The sequence below is a fragment of the Dermacentor andersoni genome, chromosome 6, assembly GCF_023375885.2.
Source record: "Dermacentor andersoni chromosome 6, qqDerAnde1_hic_scaffold, whole genome shotgun sequence".
Classification (NCBI taxonomy): Eukaryota; Metazoa; Arthropoda; class Arachnida; order Ixodida; family Ixodidae; genus Dermacentor; species Dermacentor andersoni.
The window spans coordinates 152,790,570-152,812,270 of record NC_092819.1 but is presented as its reverse complement, the minus strand read 5'-3'; the positions used below and the strand labels follow the sequence as shown (position 1 = coordinate 152,812,270).

Here is a 21,701-nt window from a genome sequence, read left to right as displayed (position 1 = left end):
TCACGAAATTGTCGTGCGCTTGTGATCATCAAGCCATTGTGATACGCTTATGATCGCTTCATTGGGGTCATGCAATTCTCGTCATGACATCCTCGTAATGCAGCCATTTTCAATGCTATCATATCGTTGCCGTGATGCTGTAGAGGTCCTTCTGTCGTTGTCATTATTGTTTCGTGGCCCCATTCTTGTCACGCAATCGCCGTCATATAAGTGTCGTCATGCCGTTGTCAACACGCTGTCGTATTACCACCCTCATCGATTCAGAAACATTTACCCAATTGTTGTGATGCCGTCGTTTTCTTATTGCCTTCGTCATTTCAACGACGTCAACCATTCGTCGTCATTCTATCGTTACCACACTGTCGTAATCCCTCGTTGTATTCGCTGTTCTTTTCATGCTGCCGTTGTCATGCCATCGTCGCCATTACATAGTCAACAGGCAGCCGCTATACCGCATCCGTGTTTATACTGTCGTCGTCATGTCACCGTTGTTGCATTTCCATTACTCCAGCTTCGTCATCCGGCTCTCGTCATGCCATTCTCGCTATGAAGGCACCGCAATACAGTCGTCGTCTCGCCATTGTCACTATACACTCTTTGTCACTTTATTGTCTTTACGCCATTGTTATGCCATCGTTGCGAAAGCGTCGTCATCAAGCTTTTGATTTCATACTGTCCTCGCAACTGCGTCGCAGTCGTTTCATCGCCGCCATTCGTACGTCGTGATCTAACTCAATCGTCGTACCATTGCTGTCGAGCCGTCGTGACGATGCTGTTTTTTCGCAGTAATCACTTCATACCGTTATCGCTACGTCTTCATGCCATCGTCATCATACCGCCTTTGTCGACCCGTACATGACATTCCTTCGCCATTATATCGTAATGAATCTGTTGTCGTTCAATAGCGATTATGGCTCATTGTCATGCCATCAACGTCATTGCATCATAATCAGAGAGTCGCTATCTTGCTTCCGTTGTCATACCTTTGCCGTCATGCCATCACCGTCGTTTCGTCGGCGTCATTCTAGCTTCGTTATACCGTCATCGTGATTATATCACCGTCATACACTCGTCGTCATCCCACAATCTTCATGCAGTCGCTGTCACGCTGTCGTCGTTGTAATACCCTCATTTAACGATGATCATATATTTGCCGTCAGGCCGTTGTCGTTATACGGCCTTTGTCTTTCCATCGAAGTCATTCCTTCTTCATCATTGCATCGTTGTCACTGCGTCCGCACAATACAGCCGCCGTCACGTCGCCATGTTCATGAGCAACTTTGGCAAGCGAGTGCCACAGCAACGTGGACCGATGCCCAACTATGTTGCATACAGATGAAGCAACGGAAATCTCCCAATGACAGCTACAGATCTGGGGTGTCATTACATTGCTCGAAGGTTAATCACATTACCATCCGCAGTCACCGAGACATGACTTCTGCTGTATTTTTGTTTGTTTGCGCGTCGTATTGTCATGTAACAAAAACTTTCCTCATGTCATCGAACGAGCTCGTAGGAGGAAATAATTGAATAAATAGGAATGGCGAAAAGGAAAGCGCGAAGTTGAAATGCCGTGGAAAGGAAAAGAGACACAGGACAGGCGTTAACACGAAATGGAATTTTGTTGAGATCAGCTTAGCTAGATAAGTCTTGCCGGTGGTATTTCTGTCTTTCCTTCCATATATTGAAGCTTTCGTTCTCGCTTATTTCATTCAGTAACTAACTAACTACCCAAGCAGCGCATTTTGTTAAGAATTGAATAAGATACTAGTATCTCCTGCAGCAGTAAAGCGAAATACCCCTGTCAAAGCAAGTTTATTTGCAGTCTACGTGCGTCATGACGTCCGCCATTTCTCCCATCGTAACTAATATAAAGCACAAATAAATGAGGTGCCAGTTTCCAAGAGCAAGACGACAAATGATCGCGTGAAATGGAAGGCGTCGAATCTGTATGTAGGGGAAGGGCACGGCGAGCGGGTGAAGGACACTTCAAGCATATAGACACTCTCCACGCCCCTTCCTTGAAATTTCAGCGTGCCAGGATTATCTGGCAAAGGTGACGTGCGAGGACACCCGCCTACCGAGTCAAGCCTCTCTTCCCTCACTTCCATCCCGGTCATGCGCGCATCCCCGTTTCCGTTAAATAAATTCATGGCTGCGCCACCGCAAGACATAATTGCACATCAACGGCAAAAGTGATTTTTTTCCCCTTTTCTATAAGGCTAAATACCGTATGCCACATTCAAACCTTTGTATTTAAGCTTAGGCGGAGTAATGTAGTGGAAATAACCTGTCCTGGCACGCTATAACGTAAAGCGATTCCAAACTTTTCTATTCCAATTCTGCAATCAGCCCTACGCGATTGATTAAAAACATTTTTCGACCACACCCGCTTCGCTTGGCTGTCACGGGACGTCACGAAAACTGCTATAGCTCCCCATCTGATATGACGTGTGCACACTGATTATGCATGATTTGACCGAACAAAAGCAACAGAGTTATTTCTGATTCGACGGCTTTTCACCATTAGCCCTCGGCTATTGGTCAAAAGCTTTAGGGCTGCACCCGCTTCCCCTTCCTGTCATGCGACGTCACAAAACCGCAAAAATTCACGCGTCAAAGTGACGTGTACGCGTTAAAGATACATTAATATGCCAAACAAAACTTAGTTTTCTTCTGAAGCGACACAGGCTGCCTCGTTCCGAACGAAATACAAGATGGCTGCCGCTGTTCGCCCAGGCACTGGCTAATCGCACCTGCCGGAAAGCAAGGGTTTATTTGCGTATAATAAAACTTCTTGCGTGGCCGCGTAACGTTTTCGAGCACTTTCGGCACGTGTACGACCTCATTCTGCCAACTCTTCTTTGCTTAAGATCCATTTTAGCGTCATTCTTAAGCTTTCATTGCATGCCTCCACGATTTTCGACCAGTCACCGCGAGTTAATTAAGGGAAACCAGACCAATCGCAGACGCCGGCACCACTCTCTTCACCCGGTTATCGATTTTCAGTGCGGTGGTTCGGCCCCATGAAATCCCTCTCCCCTTGAGAGTGCTCCTCGACTTTTGTCAGCCAATTATATAACACAAGCCGCTCAGCGTAGGCAATGTTATTCGTTTTTCAAGCAAACAAAAGTGGCCTCCTATGAACGAGGAGAGCGTTTGATTGGTCTGTTCAGACAACCCTGCGGGTGACCGCCCGATGCTTGCGTCAGCCGTTACGGAAATTTGACGTCAGGACAATGGAATAAAAACACTTTGGAATTGTTTTACGTTATAAGGCCACTGTTGGGGCAAAACTAAACTGTCGTACTTACACTTTCCGGAAATGGTGCTCATGTTCAATTAAGAGGACATTCTGCATCTTCTGAAATATCCATCTGCAAGGGGAAACTTTTTTTGCTTTTTCTGGATGCATTTAGATAAAAAACTAAAAGTGACCTGCAGTTTTTCTTCATAGAAAAGATAAGCTAATAGACACTGGCTTAGCTGTCAATATTATGGCAAGCTACAAGAGATCTTTTAAGCAAGATAATAAGTTGAACGTGGTGTACATGCAGCCCAATTTATGCACGGATATCTCCAAACTTTCTATAGAGAAAAGGCATAGTAATAGCATAGTATTGCCTCGTAAACTTCAAAATAATAATCATGCTACTATTATTACGATAATGCTGCAGGTCATAGGACAAGTACACATTGAGCAATACCCACGATCATGGTGAGGAAGACTGTAAAGGGCAAGATGCAGGCATTGCTCCCATCAGCAACAATCTGTCCATTCGCCCACTTTTGTTTCCTATTTCGTCATTATTTTTGCTGTTGTACTGAACGTATATCACTTCGGCCTTGTTTGGCTTCTTGTGCCTGTATACGTGCCGGGCCCACAGATATTCCTAAAGCGCACAGACATGCTACGACCGTATGATACCTGAACGCTACATTTTAGAAGTGTAGCTTGTGTGTTTTTGCAACCCCTTACCTATTGCAAACTGCGGCAAAATACACGGAGGATACTCAAATTATCGCTGATGTGCTCGGACCACATTGCAAATGGGGGTTAAAAGTTTGGAGCGGTATTTGCTCTTTCATAAATAATTGCTCAAGCTTTCGCCAACGTGAAGCACAATAGTTGCATCTGTAGGCTGACGCCCTCGGCCGCATTTCTATGGAAGCGAAATGCGATAACACCCATGCACTTATATTTAGGTGCACGTTAGAAAACCCTAGGTGGTCAAAATTTCCGGAGTCCCTCACTACGGCGTGCCTTATAATAAGGTCGTAGTTTTGGTACGCAAAACGCCATAATTAAATTTTTCTATGTGTTTCGTGCTGGTTTTTATTATGGGGGGTTAGGCTATGGTTATTTGATTCTTTAGAAAATGTCTCAAGAAATTTGCGTGCAATATAAGTACTCGAAGCTATAAGACTAGCTATGAGTGCTGAAATTGCTTAATTTATGCCTACCAATGCTTCCTCGCAGTCTCCGAAGAACTTAGCTGATGTCTGGAAGAAGGGTCCTTTAAGACCATTTGCTGGTCTTTGCGTCGCTTTTCTGGTACTTATTCGAGAAGACCACCAAATGTGAGTAAACTATGTCATGTAATATGTTTCGAAAAGTGAAGCAATTGTTTCCACTACGAAAAAAAAAAAACATTTTTTATGAAATATGAATGACCTACGTGATATGTGTAACTTGAATGATAAAAATTAAAATGAACAATCGCATTCTCATTTACAGGTAATAAACGTTATTGCACTCTTTCTTTAATGTTTTATATGGATGTAAAGAAGGAGAGAGGCTATCGCACTTGGTGTGACAGTGCTTAAGCACCAAAGAATTGTAAGGGCACAGCAACAAAAACAAGCAGGCACATCAACCACAGATTTCACTACAGCAGTCACATCATAGGCTGTTTTATATAGCTAAAACACTTGTTAATATTTGCAAAATGGTTGTTGATACCGGCATACCAAACTTAAAGCCATAAGAGTTGCAGTGCATATGATGCTAGTTTTAGACACAAGCATTTTTGTCAAAAATACCTTTAGGATTACATACACTGCTTTCAATCAGCATGCCCAGTAATCGATGTCTCACTCATGCCATATAATTTGGACTTGCTGTTTGAACATATTCTGATATGAAGAGCACCAAGCAGAACAAAGACTGCTCACTGTGCTGAGCAAATGCATAGGATCAAAAAGAACATATACAGAGAGACCCAACACATTAGAAATAGGATCAAAAAGAACATATACAGAGAGACCCAACACATTAGAAATAATTTTCGACAGCTGTAGAATTAGTGCCAGCGCCAAGAAGAGTGTTCTGCCAGGTGCTGTCTAAATCTAATTCATTTGATGAACAACACTTCAATAACCAGAAATTGCGATAGCAAAAGCGAGCAGACAATTAGGCTCTATAGCGCAAATTGCGTGCTTCTTTAACGATAGATCTACTAGTTAACGTTGTAGTTTTGCTGTGTTAACTTGAAGTGAAGAATAATGTAACTGGACAGGCTCGCAACTGGTGCAATATCTTCTTGCACGAATGAGGATAGCATTCGAAGAAAAGAAAGAGAAAGAAATGAGGGCCTACTAGAAAACACCTCAATGGTGTAGTAACTGCAGCGCAGTGAATACGAGCCTTCGTGTATCATTTCAAGGAATTCGCGTTCATCAAATGCGCCACGGCCAGTGGCAGTTATTCTTGGAACAATACAGGAATAATTGTGAGTATCGATGATTTTACACAATGGTGTATATATATAGCCCCCTACATTTTGAATTCTTACATGAACATGCATTACAAACAGAAAAAGAAACGCTGCAACAAAATAGCTTCAGAAAAATTAAACTTCTAAAAATGTCATATAAATTTTGCATATATATATATATATATATATATATATATATATATATTTATATATATATATATATATATAATATTCACAGGCAAAATGAAATTGAACCCACAGCCAAGCAATTGATGCACGAAAATATACATCTAAGAACACAAATAAGCCGCAAGTTGAATAAAGTTGCATATTTATTTAGCCTACTTATTCAGGTGCGTTACGAAACACGCCAATAAACTTATCCACGAGTGGTACCGTGACTCTACTACACGTACACTTCATGCATACCTTACCCGACCATCCAGATTATGCGTCATGCTGCTGCAGCCATTGCCACGGGTTCCCTGCATTTCTGGGGGCTCTTCCGTTAGGTGGACAGTGCTGTGAGTCACGGCCTCACCACTACAAAACAAGTTCTGTGTTACCTTTTGGCAGTGGTACATTATAGCGGTCACATTATGAACTCATGCAATGAGCACCTAAATATAGTCATGAAAACAAGGTTTACATTATTGCAGGGTAGCAAAAGAGCACAGGGCCGAAGTCACTGAAGAATGTTATGACAATAGGGACCAAATCATCACAGTAATGTTTTAACAGACACGCAACAACAGCACAGTAGGAAGAAATCGTTCTTTACGTAACAATTGATTTTTTTTCATGGTAGCTTAATCAACGTCACCTCTCAGGTTTAGTCACGTAAAATTTATGTCAACACAATTTGTCTTACAAAGTAAGCCTTACTAGTAGCAATATGTGATTGCTTACATATTTTGCCTAAAACTGCTCGTAAACCGAAAACCCCGTGAGAAGAGATTATTTACAACGTCGATGCATTCATAAGCGAGGAAATGTCACTGCACAGAGAATCGGTGAAAAGGCAGATGAGCCGATGGTATGCAACTTCACCAGAAAAGCAGGAGCTGGCGCACAAGCGCACATTAGGAACACATTTCTGACCGTAACCTTTCACACCGGAAGAAAGCGCTTATGAAGACTCAATTTCGCATTGGGGCAATGCAATGGCCTAACTAAATTCTGACAACCGACGCTCAGGAAGTGCTCGTTTGACTGTATGCGTGGGAGTTGTATTTCCTACTTTCGCAAGGCGCTCTATGCACACACGAAATGCACTCACAACAGGCGTGTCGTTAGCAAACGCGGTTACTTACATTTTCAATGTAATGACGCGCCAAAAGGACGCCTTTATGTTGACGGGGTTGCGATGCTACTGCAAGCATACATGCCTTTGTGTAGAAGACGAGCTGAAACACGTTGATAATACGCATTTATTTGCGACGTAAACCCAACGTTCCATGACAACCAGACACACAGGCCCACGGCATCAAAATTGTTGGCCACATTTTTTGGTGCGCCACGCATGCGGCGAGTTTCCAGAGAGCCACAAGCTATATTCAGGCTGATTTGTGCGCCTGAACGAAGTTACATTTCATTAAAAAAACACAAAACCACAAGATTGGAAAAACACATCGCAGCAGCTCGCATAACGCACAAGTATTCGGCATGTTGGAACTAAAGAACACGATAGATGAATTAAGGCTATGCTCGTCTGCTTTGAAACGGGGCGGTGGATGGCGCTTTCCACACACAGGTCACATGGGCGAGCGTAGACGTGTGCGGTTGTTGTGGCCTGTAATATTAACTGATACACTCTTGTTTTCTGTCGTGTCGCGGCCAACTACGTATGCTGTTACGATACAAAATTACCATCAAACTGTGTATATGGCCCGAAATAGCTTAGCGCAGTAAGAAATTTTATGAGGTATTAATGTGTTTCAGTAACTTCTGCCGAATACACCCAGCAAAAGGATGGCCTTCGAGATTCGGTAATGTTATTCTTAAGAAGCCGTTGCCGGGTCATGATTTCAACGATTTGGCTTTGGTAGAGAGGAAATGTTTGTTTGGAAGCACCTCCGTGATATTTTGCGCTCCTGCCTGTGGTACCTGCGCCATCAGTTCGTTTCAAATGACTTGTTGAAGCTGTCGTCAGCATCAAGCTCTGAGATTGTTAGCATGATCTCAGAGGTACACATGTGCAGTGCGCAATGTTTCTGGGTGCATTTTAACTGTTTTATTTTGAAAGCATTTAATCTATGAGGGTTCCTCGCTCGTGAGGTGCATGCTGCACCCGTGTCATCCATATTTGCAATCGTTTCGGCGTGTTGAATGTGCATGGGTTGTGCTCCTTTCGTCCGTGCCTTGTGTTTTTATCGTGCCGCCAACGAACCTCCCCTTCCTGAAGAAACACATGTCTCTGCAGTGTGCATGTGTCCCACATGATGTGTCCCACAAATGTGCCGCGGTGTACGATGTGTTTGCAGCCAAGTGCTGCAGCGCATTCCAGCGAGTAGCCTCAGCCAGTTACATGCAGTTTTTGGTTGCTTCATTATCTTGGTGATATACCTGCATCTTCAGTAGAAACCACAATGCGCTTCCATGATGTTGCATTGCGAATGTTTATTTTTGTGTGTGGCTCACCTTATTGAATGAGTTTCCTTTTAAAAATGTTCTTGCTTGAAAGCTGAAATGTATGTAATAGGGGTGAATTAATCCGGCTCTTTGTTCCATGAGAATTGCAGTGTGTATGAAATTTCCAAGTCCATAGCAATCCAGCAATGCGCATCCAGCTATAAAGCAAAATATGTAAACTTGTTGCAATACGCCATTCTTACTATGATGCGTCAGCATCTGAGCATTTTCTCAGTGCTGACGGCCTTGCAGTATGTTAAAGGGAAATGTTCTCTTCTCATCTAAAGTACTGTATGTCACTTCACATAATTTGTTCGAACTACAATATCTTTACGGGTGCACTGCTGGCTTTTCGCGTTAAAAGAGACTCTGAGAAACTATTAAACAGCTTGCATTGGAATGCCGCGACATGAAGTCAGGAGTATAATATATTGTGCCGTGCATAGTTACTCAATACTAGTATTCATACGAATACACAGAATCTTAATATTCCATCACATTAGTTTGTAAGTCATGAAGTAAAAATGATTTCAGCCTGTGATGGAAGAAGATGATTCCGCGCAATCTCTTTATTTTGGCAATTGGCATTGGTACTAAATTTTTGTGCAGGCGGGATGTTTATATGCATTTCTCTGGTGAATGGCACAAAACCCGGCATGAGCAGCAATCTTCCGAGTAGAAGGTAACCTCGTGTGTCACACTACTGCTAAAATGACATTTACTGGCCGTACATGTGGGGTTTTCTCAGTTGCAAATTTACCAAGCCAGTTATTTACTAAGCACAGTGTTTGTGCTTAGTAAATATCAATCTTTTCGCCCTTTGCCCTTGCAGAATACTTATCTGGTTCTCATACAAATGTTTAATATAATATAACGAAAGTAAACGCAAGCATTAGGAAGCGTGAATGTTAGGTATTTGCACCGGCGTGCCGCACATCACAGGAAAGTGATCTTATGCTAGCTAGAAACAGAGGCGTCCATTCATCACAACCGCTTTTGTTTCGTGCCTTCCTACGAAGTGTGGGATTGGTACGCATATATTAGTCATTACACTAATACGTTTTAAAGCTACTTGTTTTCCAAAATTTCATCTTAGACAACCAAGTGGAAGAGCAACACTGCGATAAAGCAAGCATACTATAAATGGCGCCGTTTGTCTGCCATCATTTGTTTTCCCAGTGCAACTCTTGCTTGTCCCAGAGAAAACATTGACCTAAATGTTTCCGTTGTTGTCGTAAATGTTCAACTGCAGGGGAACTAATGAATAAAATTTATTTGTAAATTCACAGACCCTAGAAATATACACATATGACATACGCACATATATATATATATATATATATATCCCTGATGTCGAAATAAAGGTATTTCTCTCTCTCTCTCTCTCTCTCTCTCTATATATATATATATATATATATATATATATATATATATATATATATATATATATATTTATATATATATATATATATATATATAACAAGAAGAATGGGGGTAACCGAAGAGCCCGATTTTTATTATTCATATCATGCAATTCGAACATTCAAAGACACCAAGGACAACATGCGCAGGTGCCGCAAGTGGGGAACGACCCCACGTCTTCACATTACGCATGCGATGTCCTAACCAACTGAGCTACCGTGGCACTGTTTCCCGGCCCACTTTCTAGGGTATTTATGTGTTACTACTAGCACTAACCTTGGGAATGTTCGCCAGCGCCATCACTCACAACCCTTTGCGGCGGATGTGGAACATGCTTTCTGCCACAGGCGTCACGATTACGTGATGTTTCTAGGTGAAGGAAAGGGGTAATATATATATATATATATATATATATATATATATATATATAATGTCACACCGATGCTGCCTACTTATGTTACCTTCAGTCAGCAAGCATGCGCGATACTGATGATGACTTGTACGAATACCTTCTTAACATCTCTGAACAGTTTCCTGATGCGACCGCCTTCGAGCATGAGCCAGAGCATGACCCTTCCGTTAGGCCTATTCTTGACGCCGCCCGGTCACCAGCACGGGGCTCACCTTCCATTATTGTTGACGGTGTATTGTATAAGACGAATTACTCTGCCGACGCTGCTCCCCTTCGTGTCGTGGTTTCGCAAGCTTTGAGACCAATGATCCTTCAGGCTGTGCACGATGGCATCGCGTCAGGCCGCCTTCGTTTTGCTCGCACGCTCCACCGACTGTGCCAGCGTTTCTCTTATCCCAAGCTTTGGAAGACGGCGGAGCAGTACGTTTCCAGCTGTGCAATTTGCCAATGCAATAAGCAGGTAACGACGTCTTCTGCCTGTACCTTGCAGCCATTTAAGCCGCCAACCTTGCCATTTGAAAAAGTTGGTGTCGACTTGGCGGGTCCCTTCCCCGTGTGTACTACCGGACGTCACTAGACTATCGTTTGTGTGGACTATTTGTCCCGGTACAGTCGATAGCGTGGCACTTGCTTTAGCTACAGCAACTGACGTTTCACATCTCCTGCTCCTTTTCGTGATTCTCCCTCACAGTGTTTCACGAATTGAGATTAGTGATCGTAAACGGCAGTTTACTACGGACGTTGTTGAAGAACTACTACGGATTTGCAGATGTAATTACAGGCACTCGACCCCTTACCATCCACAAACAAACGGCCTTACTGAGGGCACGAATCGTAGCCTGACCAACATGCGTGTCATGTATGTGTCCGCAAATCACAATAAATTTGGGATTCTATTTTACCATTTCTTACCTGCGCTTACGATGCTGCCAATAATGAAATCGCAGGTTATGCGCCTTTCTCCTGTATGCTTGCAACCGCCAAAGCTTTATCGACACTACGCTTCCCTGGTCTCCACATGAAGACTCTTCAATAGGCCAAGCTTTATGTTGTGCCGAAGAAGCCCATCGACTGGCACGCCTCCGGACTCCGTCCTCTTAAGACCGTGCGAAGGCTTGTTATGACGCTCGACATATGTTCGCCACATTTGTTCCTGGGACCTTTGTTGGGTTCTAGACACCTCTACGGAAAAAAGGGGCTGTACACAAAACGTCTGTCATGATACACCGGCCAATACGTCACGCTAAAACGCTTGAGTGAAGTGATATACTTTTTCGCAGGAGTGACTTCGCTGAACCGGGGGTCACGTAAAACGCAATCTTGCACTTCGCTCGACTCAAACTGCACCACGATCGGTATACGTAACTCGCTCAGAGAGCTTCGTCTGCACTCAGACAAGCTGTCATGCTTTAGGACACACCCGAAGCAAGAGAAAGTAGGCGTGTGTGCAAGGAGCTGGCCGCTGCCTGTTGGCCTTGCATGACCGTCTTGTCCCTTGCTCTACGCTAGTCATCTATCGTCTTGTAAATAAACCCATCCCAACCGTAACGATTTGTCACCAATCTTGTATGTGATAGAAAAGTCGTATTCCTCAAGCCATAATGTCCACTGAGCTAATCGGCTAAATGGATCGCGTAGTTCAACCAACCATCAAAGAGAATGGCGGTCTGTCAATATAGTGAAGTGGCAACCCTACAAGTATGATCGAAATTTGTGGGTGGCGAAGACTACCGCGTGGCATTTCAATTCGGTTACGGCATAATTTCGCTGAGCTTTGGTAACAGTACGGCTTGCGTAGGCGATGAGTTGCTAGCATCCGCCATGTATTTGTGCGCGTATTGATCCGACGCCCAAACCACTAGCATCGGTGTGAAGTTCAATTGGGGCAACAGGATCGAAGTGGCACAAAATTGGAGTTGAAGTGAGCAGAAATGTTAGTTGACAGAATGCGGACTCACTCTGGTAGTCCATGTAAACGGTGTGTCCTTGTGAAGGAGTGCGTGAGTGGGTGACCTAGGCGTACGAATCCTTAACAAAACGGCGAAAGTATGAATATAATCCCAGGAAACTGCGGTCTTTTGACGTCTTCGGCTGGTGCAAATCACGAACTGCTGCAAGCTTCTGCGCGACAGGGTGGGTGCCTTCTTTATCGACGAGCAAACCCAAAACAGTTGTTTCACACTCGCCAAAGTGGCGTTTTTTAGAGTTTAACGTCAGTCTAGCTTGCCGTATGCAGTCAAGGACAACTTCCAGTCGTTGGTTGTGCTCGTGAAACGTCTCGCCGCGAATGACAACCTCTTCCAGGTAACACATGCATATTTCTCATTGAAGTCCGCGCAGAATCATGTGTATAAATTGGTCGAATGCTGCCCGAACATTACACAAACAGACAGGTATTACGTTAAACTCGAAGAGACCAACCGGGGTTATGAAGGCAGTCTTCTTGTCTGTGGCGTGCATAGATATCTGCTAGTAGCCTGAGCGCAGATCGGCAGAGGAGAAGTACACGGCAGAATGTAAAGAGTCAATGGTGTCATCTATACGTCTTTGTCTTTCGATACGCACCTTTCATTGTCACTGTGCTTAGGCGCCTGTAGTCGACGAAGAATCACCATGAGTCATCTTTCTCCTTGACTAATATAACTGGAGAAGCCCGTGGACTATTGGACTCCTGGTTGGCGCCTTTCTGTAGCACGTCTGTAACGCTTTCAGCCATCACTTTGCGGTCGGCTGACGAAACACGCTTGGGCTTCTGTGGTATTGACGACGCTTTTCCAGTATTCATGCGGTGGTGTACGCGGGAGTGCGGTGGTGAATGTAAACGCGTGTGCGCAAAGTCAAACACTGAAGCATATCGGCGAAGGAGCTCTCGAAGCCCTTGTTGGTGGGAAGGGGGAAGCAATTCTTTATTAGTCATGGTCTTCGATTTTCAAGAGTGGTCGCTGAGCGGCGAGCTTGCGCCCGTGGAAGTAGCAACTGCACGGATACTCACAACACCATCTTCCTCAAAGCGTGCTACTTTCAATCCGGCAGGCCAAATAACTGACTCGGAGGACACATTCACCTTCCACATGGGAGCACAACTTTCTATAACTTTGATAAGTGAACGAGGGACAAGTACGCTCTTCTTTATAATGTTGACGTATTCGAATTCAATTATTCCACAGCTAAAACCTACACTGGCGCGCGACGAGGTCACTGGGATGAACATTGCTGTCTGTGCAGGCATACGTACATCAGTGGGCATGGAAAATACTTCATGACAATCGGATGGCACGTCGTCGAGCGGGGATAATCTGACATCGCTACTGAGCGAAAGCTCACCAGGCCTGCAGTCTAATATTGCTCCACGCTCCTGCAAAAATTATATGCCAGGAATTACGTCATGCATGGCCCGTGTGAGTACAGTAAATACCGTTTAAAATACCTTTCCACTAACGGTTATGAGAACTGAACATTTTCCCCCCGGACGTAACAGTTCACCGCCAGCAGCTGGAAACGCGGTATTTCCGGCCCAAGCAATACTCACTTTCGGTCCTAGGCGATCCTTGGAATAAAGACACGTCACAGGCACAGAAGCACCAATATCTACGAAAGCAACAATATTTATACCATCGACACAAACACACAGATTCTTCTTGAACACCGCGAGAGGCGGAGGCATTTGAAAAAGCGACCATTCCGCGACCTAACCTCCATCGGTCGCACCAGATAGTTTCTCAGCTGGGGCTGCATATGCAAAGGGCGACGCGGAGAAGGCGATCGATGTGTCCGGGTCGGCGGTGAAGTCGGGCTGCGGTCCGATACTGGGGAGTCATTCCTTGGCGTGTACTGTCGAGGTAGCTGATGAAAGGGACAAATGGTTGCCAGGATGCAGATTCTTGCATGCGGGGTGAACATGCACGATCTCGCAGGGCACGCTGCGGGCGAGGCGACGGCTGATATACTTCGCGATGCGTCCCTGAGCCCAGCAGCTGCGCCAAACAGGTCGCCTGCAATTTTATTTGAAGTTGGGCACAGATCTCCAAGGCGAGTTGTTGACGGAAAACTCACGTCGGGGCTGACTGTTGTGTCGAAGTTCAAAAGTCGTAGGCTATGGCTGGACCATGGTGCTCTGGGCATGGGTGTTGTAAACGGGATGCTCGCTGTAGGTAGGTCGTCGCCAGGCTGCCGGTACCTCGCAGTAGCGCTCTTTAACCGAGAATTGGTGGCACATGCGGTTGGAATCTAAGCCTTGAAAATGACCCAGCTCATCTCTGATAACTCGTCATACTAAAGCTGCAAGGTCGTTACAGGCAGATACGTCCACACTTGCTGCGTTGGTCACGTTGTCCAGCCAACCATACTTCGGAAGAATGCCGAAGTTTGCAGAAGTTTTAAGAATGCCGGAAAAATGCCGAAGGCCATAACGGCGTTTTAAGAGCCTCGAACGTACGACAGTGGCGCCCTAAGTCGGAAGGAATATTGAGGGCATCCGTAAAGATGAAAACATTCTATGCATCTTCGCCAATTCCCTTGAGTACGTGTACAACTTTGTCCTCGTCCGACATACTTGCGTTCACGCTTCCGCAAAGCTTCAGGATTTCCTCAATGTACGTAGTGCAGGTCTCCCCGGTAACTGCGCTCGTCGTGAAAGTGTCGGCTCCGTGCTTTTTCGAACGCGAATCCCCAAAGAATTTCGTTATCTCCTCGATGGAGCTGTCCCAAGTTGTGAGAGAGCCATTGTTATTGTGGAAAAACATAAGGAAACTTTCGTCAAGGCAAAAGACAACGTTAGAAAGCTGTCCAGACGCACTCCATTCATTGTGACAGCTCATCCTCTGGCAGTGTCCGAAGCAGCCTTCGATGTCCTCGTTTGCATTGCCTGAGAATGTGCGTGGTTCTCGATGAGGTGTCCAGTAGCCAGCTCGCATTGGGCAAATACCTTCTTCCGCGGTTTTCTCGCGAAAGTCACCTCCTTCCGATGGATGGATGGACGGATGGATGTTAGGAGCGTCCCCTTTGAAACGGGGCGGTGGGTTGCGACACGAAGCTCTTGTTCCGAATCACTCATGTCAGCGTCTCCCGATGGTAGCACGGCCAACCATTTGCTGTGTCGAAGGGGCAGTATAGCTCAGTCGTCCAGTGTGATCTACCCCGCACTTCCACCAAATTTTTTACGGATGGGATGAGAATATTTACAAGATGATAGACGGCTAGCGCAAAGCAAGGGGCAAGATGGTCATGCATGACCTACAGGCAGCGGCCAGGTCCCTGCGCACACCCCCACTTTCTCTTCCTTCGGCTGTGTCGTGCAGCGTGACAATGCAATCATATCATAAGGAGCCAACAAACACATAAATGACAGCACAGGGGAAATTGCTTGTACTTAGTAATTTAAGTAAAGATATTATACCTTAATGGCATTTAAAGTGGATGAAGAAACAACTTGCTGGAAGTGGGTCATCCACTTTCAATTCTATTAATTTAGAGTTTGTTTATTTGAATTAGTATGAACAAGCAATTTCCTCTTTTTTGTTCTCGGTGTCCCTGTTTGTTGGCTTCTTATGATACGATTGATAAAAATCAGGCCCCTCGATTAACTCCATTTCTTCTTCTATATATATTTAATATGTACACTGTATCATCATTTTATAAACCAGCTTTGTCATGTATCTTGCACTTTAGCAAGCAAGTGCATAACTTCATGGTCATTAAATTTTTGTGTTCATGTACACATTGTCATATTTCAGCTTATCTTTTTGTCATAAGTCGGAGGCACAGCTCTCGTACGATGACTTCCATTGTAATGGTTCGCATCTTTGAAATCTTCAGCTTACCGCTCGCTCCTCCTAAGGCCACAATGAGTCATTGACGTTTTCCATGCTATGATTACCTCTCTACAATTTCATTTACATAGGAGCCTTATCTAAACCGGTGCAGTTACATTGACTTTACACCATCCAGACTGAACGTGTCGCCCCATCACCATAGCGATACATTGAAATAGTGTTCACTCTACACTACAGAAGCGTGTAATGCTTCACCCGGTCATGTTTCTTTATTGTCACCATGCTGAATTCTTCAAACAACTTTATGTTAACCAGCGAACTTGCATTGAATTTTGTTTTCTTTTTCTTATTGCTTCTTTATTCTTTGCTAAATGTGTACTGTGTACTCTCTGTGTGTGTAGTGATTATAAGGGTGAAGGGAAGAGAGAAGTGCAGTGCCGTAACTGTCTCTCAAAGGAGGACACCTCAACAGCACTGCACAGGGTAGGGGAAGTGGGAAGGAAAAGATTAAGAGAGAATGAAAGAGAGCGGAGAAAAAAAAAAGAAAGAAAAAAAAAGGTAAGAGGGTTGAAAAAGAAGAAGCAATGCGGGGCTTATAGCCGCGCTCTCAGTTGAGTTTCGACACTCCATTCCTGCAATGGCCGTTGGGGCTATAGTTGGTTGGACAAACTTTAATAAAGGCTTTGCAAGACGCACGTCAGCGCGCAGTGAGCGTCTCCCACGCTGCGCGAGCGAGCTCGACGGCCCATTGCTGGTCTTGTAGAAGTGGGCTTTGTAGGGTCTTCTCCCACTTGTCGGAGGTAGAGTCGGGCGGAGCGTTTCTACACTCCCAGGTTATGTGTGCGAGTGTTGCCGTGATCTCGCCCGAGGGTCGCGCATCGTCGGGGTAGACGTCCGGGCAGGTGATGTGTAACGTGGTGGGGTTGGATTAGGTATGTGTTTGTAACAAGCGTAGCGTGAGCGCCTGCGGGCTATCTAATTTGGGGTGCTGGGGCGGAAAGAGACGTCGTCCCAAGTAAAAGTCTTTAGTGATTTCGTTGCATGTTACTGGGGCATCCCTGTTCGCCTTCAAGTCATCGAGACGTGGTTACCCGGGGGTGATGCGACGTCGGTAAGCACACGTGCAGCGTCGTGGGCTCTCTCATTGAGGTTGGGCGGCGCGCCTGCGATCCGTCCCAGGTGGGCGGGAAACCAGATGACGGTATGGTGGTTGAGGGTGCTCGGATCAGCACCGTGGAAGACGTCTACCTCCTGGTCGGAGACGACTCCTCTATTGAACGCTTTGATTGCCGGTCTCGATAGGCTGAATATTATCTTTCGCTTGTCGTCGAGCATTGCCAGGGATATGGCCACTTGCTCCGCCACCTCGTGGTAGCGTGTGAGTACCGTAGTGGCGTTTAGGGTCCGCTGCGAGGACGAGACCGCTAGCGTAGCGAAGGCTCGGTTGCATCGGTAGGCGGCGGCGTCCACGGAAGCGACGTCGTCCGCTCTCTTGTCTATGCGTTTGAGGAATGCGGTCGCTTGGGCTAGGCGCCTGCCTCGATTGTGTTCCGGATGCGCGATTCGCGGAATGGGTGAAATGGTGATCAGGTGGCGGAGCCCACGGGGAACCGGCGTAAACTCCGGTGGATCCTGGGTGTTCGGTGGGAAAGATGTGACGGCCCATCTTGGTCGTCGTCAGTCGTATCATCTGAGCTCTCTCCTGAGTGTCAGCGATCTCTTTGAGCGTATTGTGCACCCCCAGCTCGATGAGTCGATACGCCGTCGTGGTGATCGGGAGCCCGAGGGCCCACTTCACTACCTTTCGGATGAGTGTATTGAGCTTGTCACGCTCCGATTGTTTCCATTTGTGCACTGCTGCGACGTAGGTAAAGTGACATAATACGAACCCGCGTACGAGACGTAGCAGTAGCAGCAGCAGCAAACGACTTTATTGGGGTCCTGAGGAGCTAAGCGGGGGCCTGCAGGTCCCTACCCAGCCGTTGGCTAGTCCCATGTCGGAACAGAGAGGCCATGCCTCTCCGCTCGTTCACGGGCCCTCTGGACAGCCAGGAGCTGGACGTCCTGTCTCGGGTCTTTCATGGCCTTCGTCCAGTCTTCTTCTTTGTTAAAATCCTGTAACACAGGGCACTGCCAGAGCATGTGATTGAATGAGCTAAATTCAGTGCCACAATCTGGGCAGAGTGGGTCAATCTCCGGGTGGAGCATGTTCAGAAAGACCCTGGAGGGGTAGGACCCCGTCTGGAGCATGCGAAGCGTGCTAGCTTGTGGCCTGTTGAGCTTATGATGGGGGAAAGGAAAACTTTGCCTATTTCCTCTGTAATGAGAGGTGATTTCATGAAAAATAACCAGTGGATCACTGTGGACGAGCTCTCCCGAACTCACCCGAGACACCATCCCGTCGCGGCATACGAAACCTCGCGCATGGTCGTGGGCTATCTCATTGGGGTTCAGGTGACCCGGTAATACGTCTGCTCCCGTGTGAGCTGGGAACCAGACTATGTGGTGAACAATGTCAGAGGGGTGTTTGCCGTTTAGAATCCTGGCTGCTTCTTTGGCTATCAATCCCGATGCGAACGCTCTAACGGCTGCTCGGGAGTCTGTGTACACCGTAGTGCGTTTTGAGTCCAGTAATCCGAGAGCTACAGCAGCCTGTTCCGCCACATCGACCGAGGAGGTTTTCAGCGAGGCTGCCGAGAGGAGTTCTCCCCTGTCATTGACTATGGCTACGGAGAACTTGTTGACACTGGCGTGTCGCACCGCGTCAACAAAGGTCTCCGTTCCGGATATGTTCTAGAAAGAAAGTTCTAGCCCTCGCTAACCTTCGACCTTTATTGTGTTGGGGGTGGACATTTCTTGGAAAAGGGTCTACAATAAAGGAGTTCCTTGTCTGAATATCAAGTTGCGTAATATTTCCCTGATTGAAGCTAGGACGGAGGCCTGCCGCATCCAGAAGTATTCTGCCTGCTTTGGAGTTTGAGAATCTAATAATTTGTGCTGATCTTTGTGCTTCTATTAATTCCGAAGTTGTGTTGTGTACTCCCAATGTCATGAGTTTCTCTGTGCTAGCCGTGATTGGCCCGCCGATCACCCTTTTAATACTTTTGCGCATAAGCGTGTCTAATTTATTCATTTCTGTTTTCGTCCAATTGAGGGCCGCGACTATGTAAATGACATGGCTGATGAGGAAAGCATGGTGAGCCCTAAGGAGTATATCCTCGCCTGTGCCACCTTTCTTGTTGGACACTCTCATAATTAATCTAATAATGTTTTCAGTTTTCGTGGTGAGTTGGGCTATAGTCTTAGCGTTGCATCCCTTTGAGTTTATTGAAAGTCCTAGTATTTTGATAGAGTCTACTCTCGGGTTGGTGTGCCCATCTCTGGTACGAACGCTAATGGGCACCTGATCGAGTGGGGTGAGTCCCCTAGCACCTCGTCTAGCCTGTCTGTACAGCAGGAGTTCCGACTTTCCAGGCGAGAGTGCCAGTCCCGTACCTTTCAAGAAAGACTCTGTAACATCCAGAGCCTCCTGTAGAGCTTGTTCGACCGTAGCCTCCGATCCTCCAGGACACCAGATTGTATTATCGTCAGCATATAATGCATGCCCTACGTAAGGAATTGCTGCAAGGCTTTCCGACAACTTTTGCATTGCTATATTAAACGGAAGGGGTGAGATAACTGCCCCTTGGCGAGTACCCCTGTTGCTGAGTGTGAAATATTCCGAGACTGATTGCCTCAACTTTATGGCCGCCGTCCTGCTCTCCAGGAACGATGCAACGAAGGAGAAGAATTTAACTCTTAAGTTCAAGGCCGATATCTCCTGAAGGATATAGTCATGTGCAATTGTATCGAATGCCTTGGATAGATCCAGTGCGAGGACCCCTTTTACATCTTTGCTTTGAGAGTCGATTATCTGTGTTTTGAGCAGGAGCATGACATCCTGTGTTGAAAGCAAGGGCCTGAAACCAACCATATTGTACGGGAATAGTTCGTCGCGCTCAATATGTCTCGATATCCTGTTATGCACTGCATGTTCCGCTACTTTGGTAATGCAAGAAGTAAGGGAAATAGGACGGAGGTTCTCCAAGCTGGGTGATTTACCTGGCTTGGGGATTAAGACCACTGTGGCCTTCTTCCAACTCTCCGGTACAACGCCCTCCTCTCATACCTCATTTTTCTCCTTCACTAAAGCATGAATTGCTTTGTCGTCCAAATTTCTTAAGAGCCGGTTTGTAACTCCGTCGGGGCCTGGGGCAGACCATCCGTTTGAATTGTGCAACACTTCCCTGATCTCAGCTTCCGAGAAGGGGACGTCCAGCTCTGGGGCAGGTGCGCCCTCACACTGAGGGAGGGGAGAACCTGGGCTTTGGCCAATTGGAAGGTATTTGTTAGCTAGTTTCCCCAATATGGAGGCCTCTGAGATGCCTTCCATTTTTTCCTTATTAATTAATCGGTCTATGACGAGTCTCTGATTACATTTGGATTGTCTATCGTCTAAGAGATGTTTAAAAAGGGTCCATTTGCCTCCTTTGCGCAAGTTTCCATCCGCTGCCGAGCAGGCGTCTCTCCATTGCTGTTTATTAAGTTCGGAGCAATGCTCCTCAGTGAGTTTATTGAGCTCCGCGATCTTTTTCCGTAGCCTTCGATTGAGTCTTTGTGTCTTCAATCTCTCGAGGAGAGAGCGCTTGGCTTCCAGGAGATGCGCTAACCTTGCGTCCATCCCTGGGGCATCAAAATCCGTAACTATTTCCTTGGTGGCCTTTTCGACATCCATTTGTATCTGTACAAGCAGTTCACTGAACGTGTCGTATACTGCCTCATCTTCACCTCTTATTTTTCAAAAGAGGTCCCAGTCTGTGTATTTATAGGTTTTGGGAGGAGCTGCTATTATTTCCATCCTGAGTTCTATTATGTAGTGGTCGCTCGCCAAGTTCTCCTGTAAGTTGGACCACGTGGCCACAGCATTTGTAGTGAAGCTGAGATCAGGGGTCGTGTCTCTGGCGACCGAGTTTCCCAGCCTCGTAGGGAAACGTGGGTCCGAGACCAGCGTCAGGTTTAGGTCTGTACTCGCTGCAACTAGGTTGGCCCCTTTCTTTGTTCGTGTTACATAACCCCAATCCGGGTGGGGAGCGTTGAAATCTCCTGCGACTATTAAGGGCTGCGATTTCGTAGCGGTTGCGACCCTATTTAGTAGTGACCGGAGATTATGCTTATGAGCGGAAGGAGAGCTGTACAAGTTGAGAATGAAAATGTTTCGTCGGATTTTTCCGTGGGGGATGATTTCAATTAACTGTGCCTCAAGACCGGATTTCTTATCCGAGTTACTAATTTTGAATTCGTGCTCCTGAAAAGAGGCGTCTTTCCTGACGAATGTGGCGATACCTCTGCCATTTTCTCCTTTTTGGCTAACCGAACGGTAGCCCGATAAATTTACCTTCTCACTAAGTGTTTCTTGCAAGAGCAGGACGTGCGGCATTATCGCTTGTGCTTTGATGAGCTGCAACAGAGCAGCCTTGTGCCTTAAGAAGCTGGCGCAATTCCACTGCCAGATAATTAGGTTCCCGGTTTGTCCCGCCATTTTGATTTCTATTGAACTAGCAGAGCCTGCAGGGGACTCGAGTTATTGGGATCCTGCTGTACTTTCTTAGCTTTTGTAGTGGTGCCAGTGGAGATGCTTTTGATTTTGCTAGAGTCTATCATTCTCATTTTAGACTCGAGGATGCCAACTCTGCGTGTTAGGTGGGAGAT

At 46.0% G+C, this 21,701-nt stretch overlaps 1 protein-coding gene across 3 annotated transcripts in view; it reads left to right on the top strand.

Annotated features, from left to right (window-relative positions):
* LOC129382723 (uncharacterized) overlaps positions 1-21,701 on the top strand; it is a 276,055-nt gene that overhangs the window by 95,811 nt on the left and 158,543 nt on the right. For all 3 annotated transcript variants that reach the window (XM_055066873.2, XM_055066858.2, XM_055066875.2), the window contains exon 8: positions 4,481-4,581. In XM_055066873.2, coding sequence (XP_054922848.2) covers positions 4,481-4,581 — 101 coding nt within the window. The remainder of the gene's footprint in view (positions 1-4,480; positions 4,582-21,701) is intronic.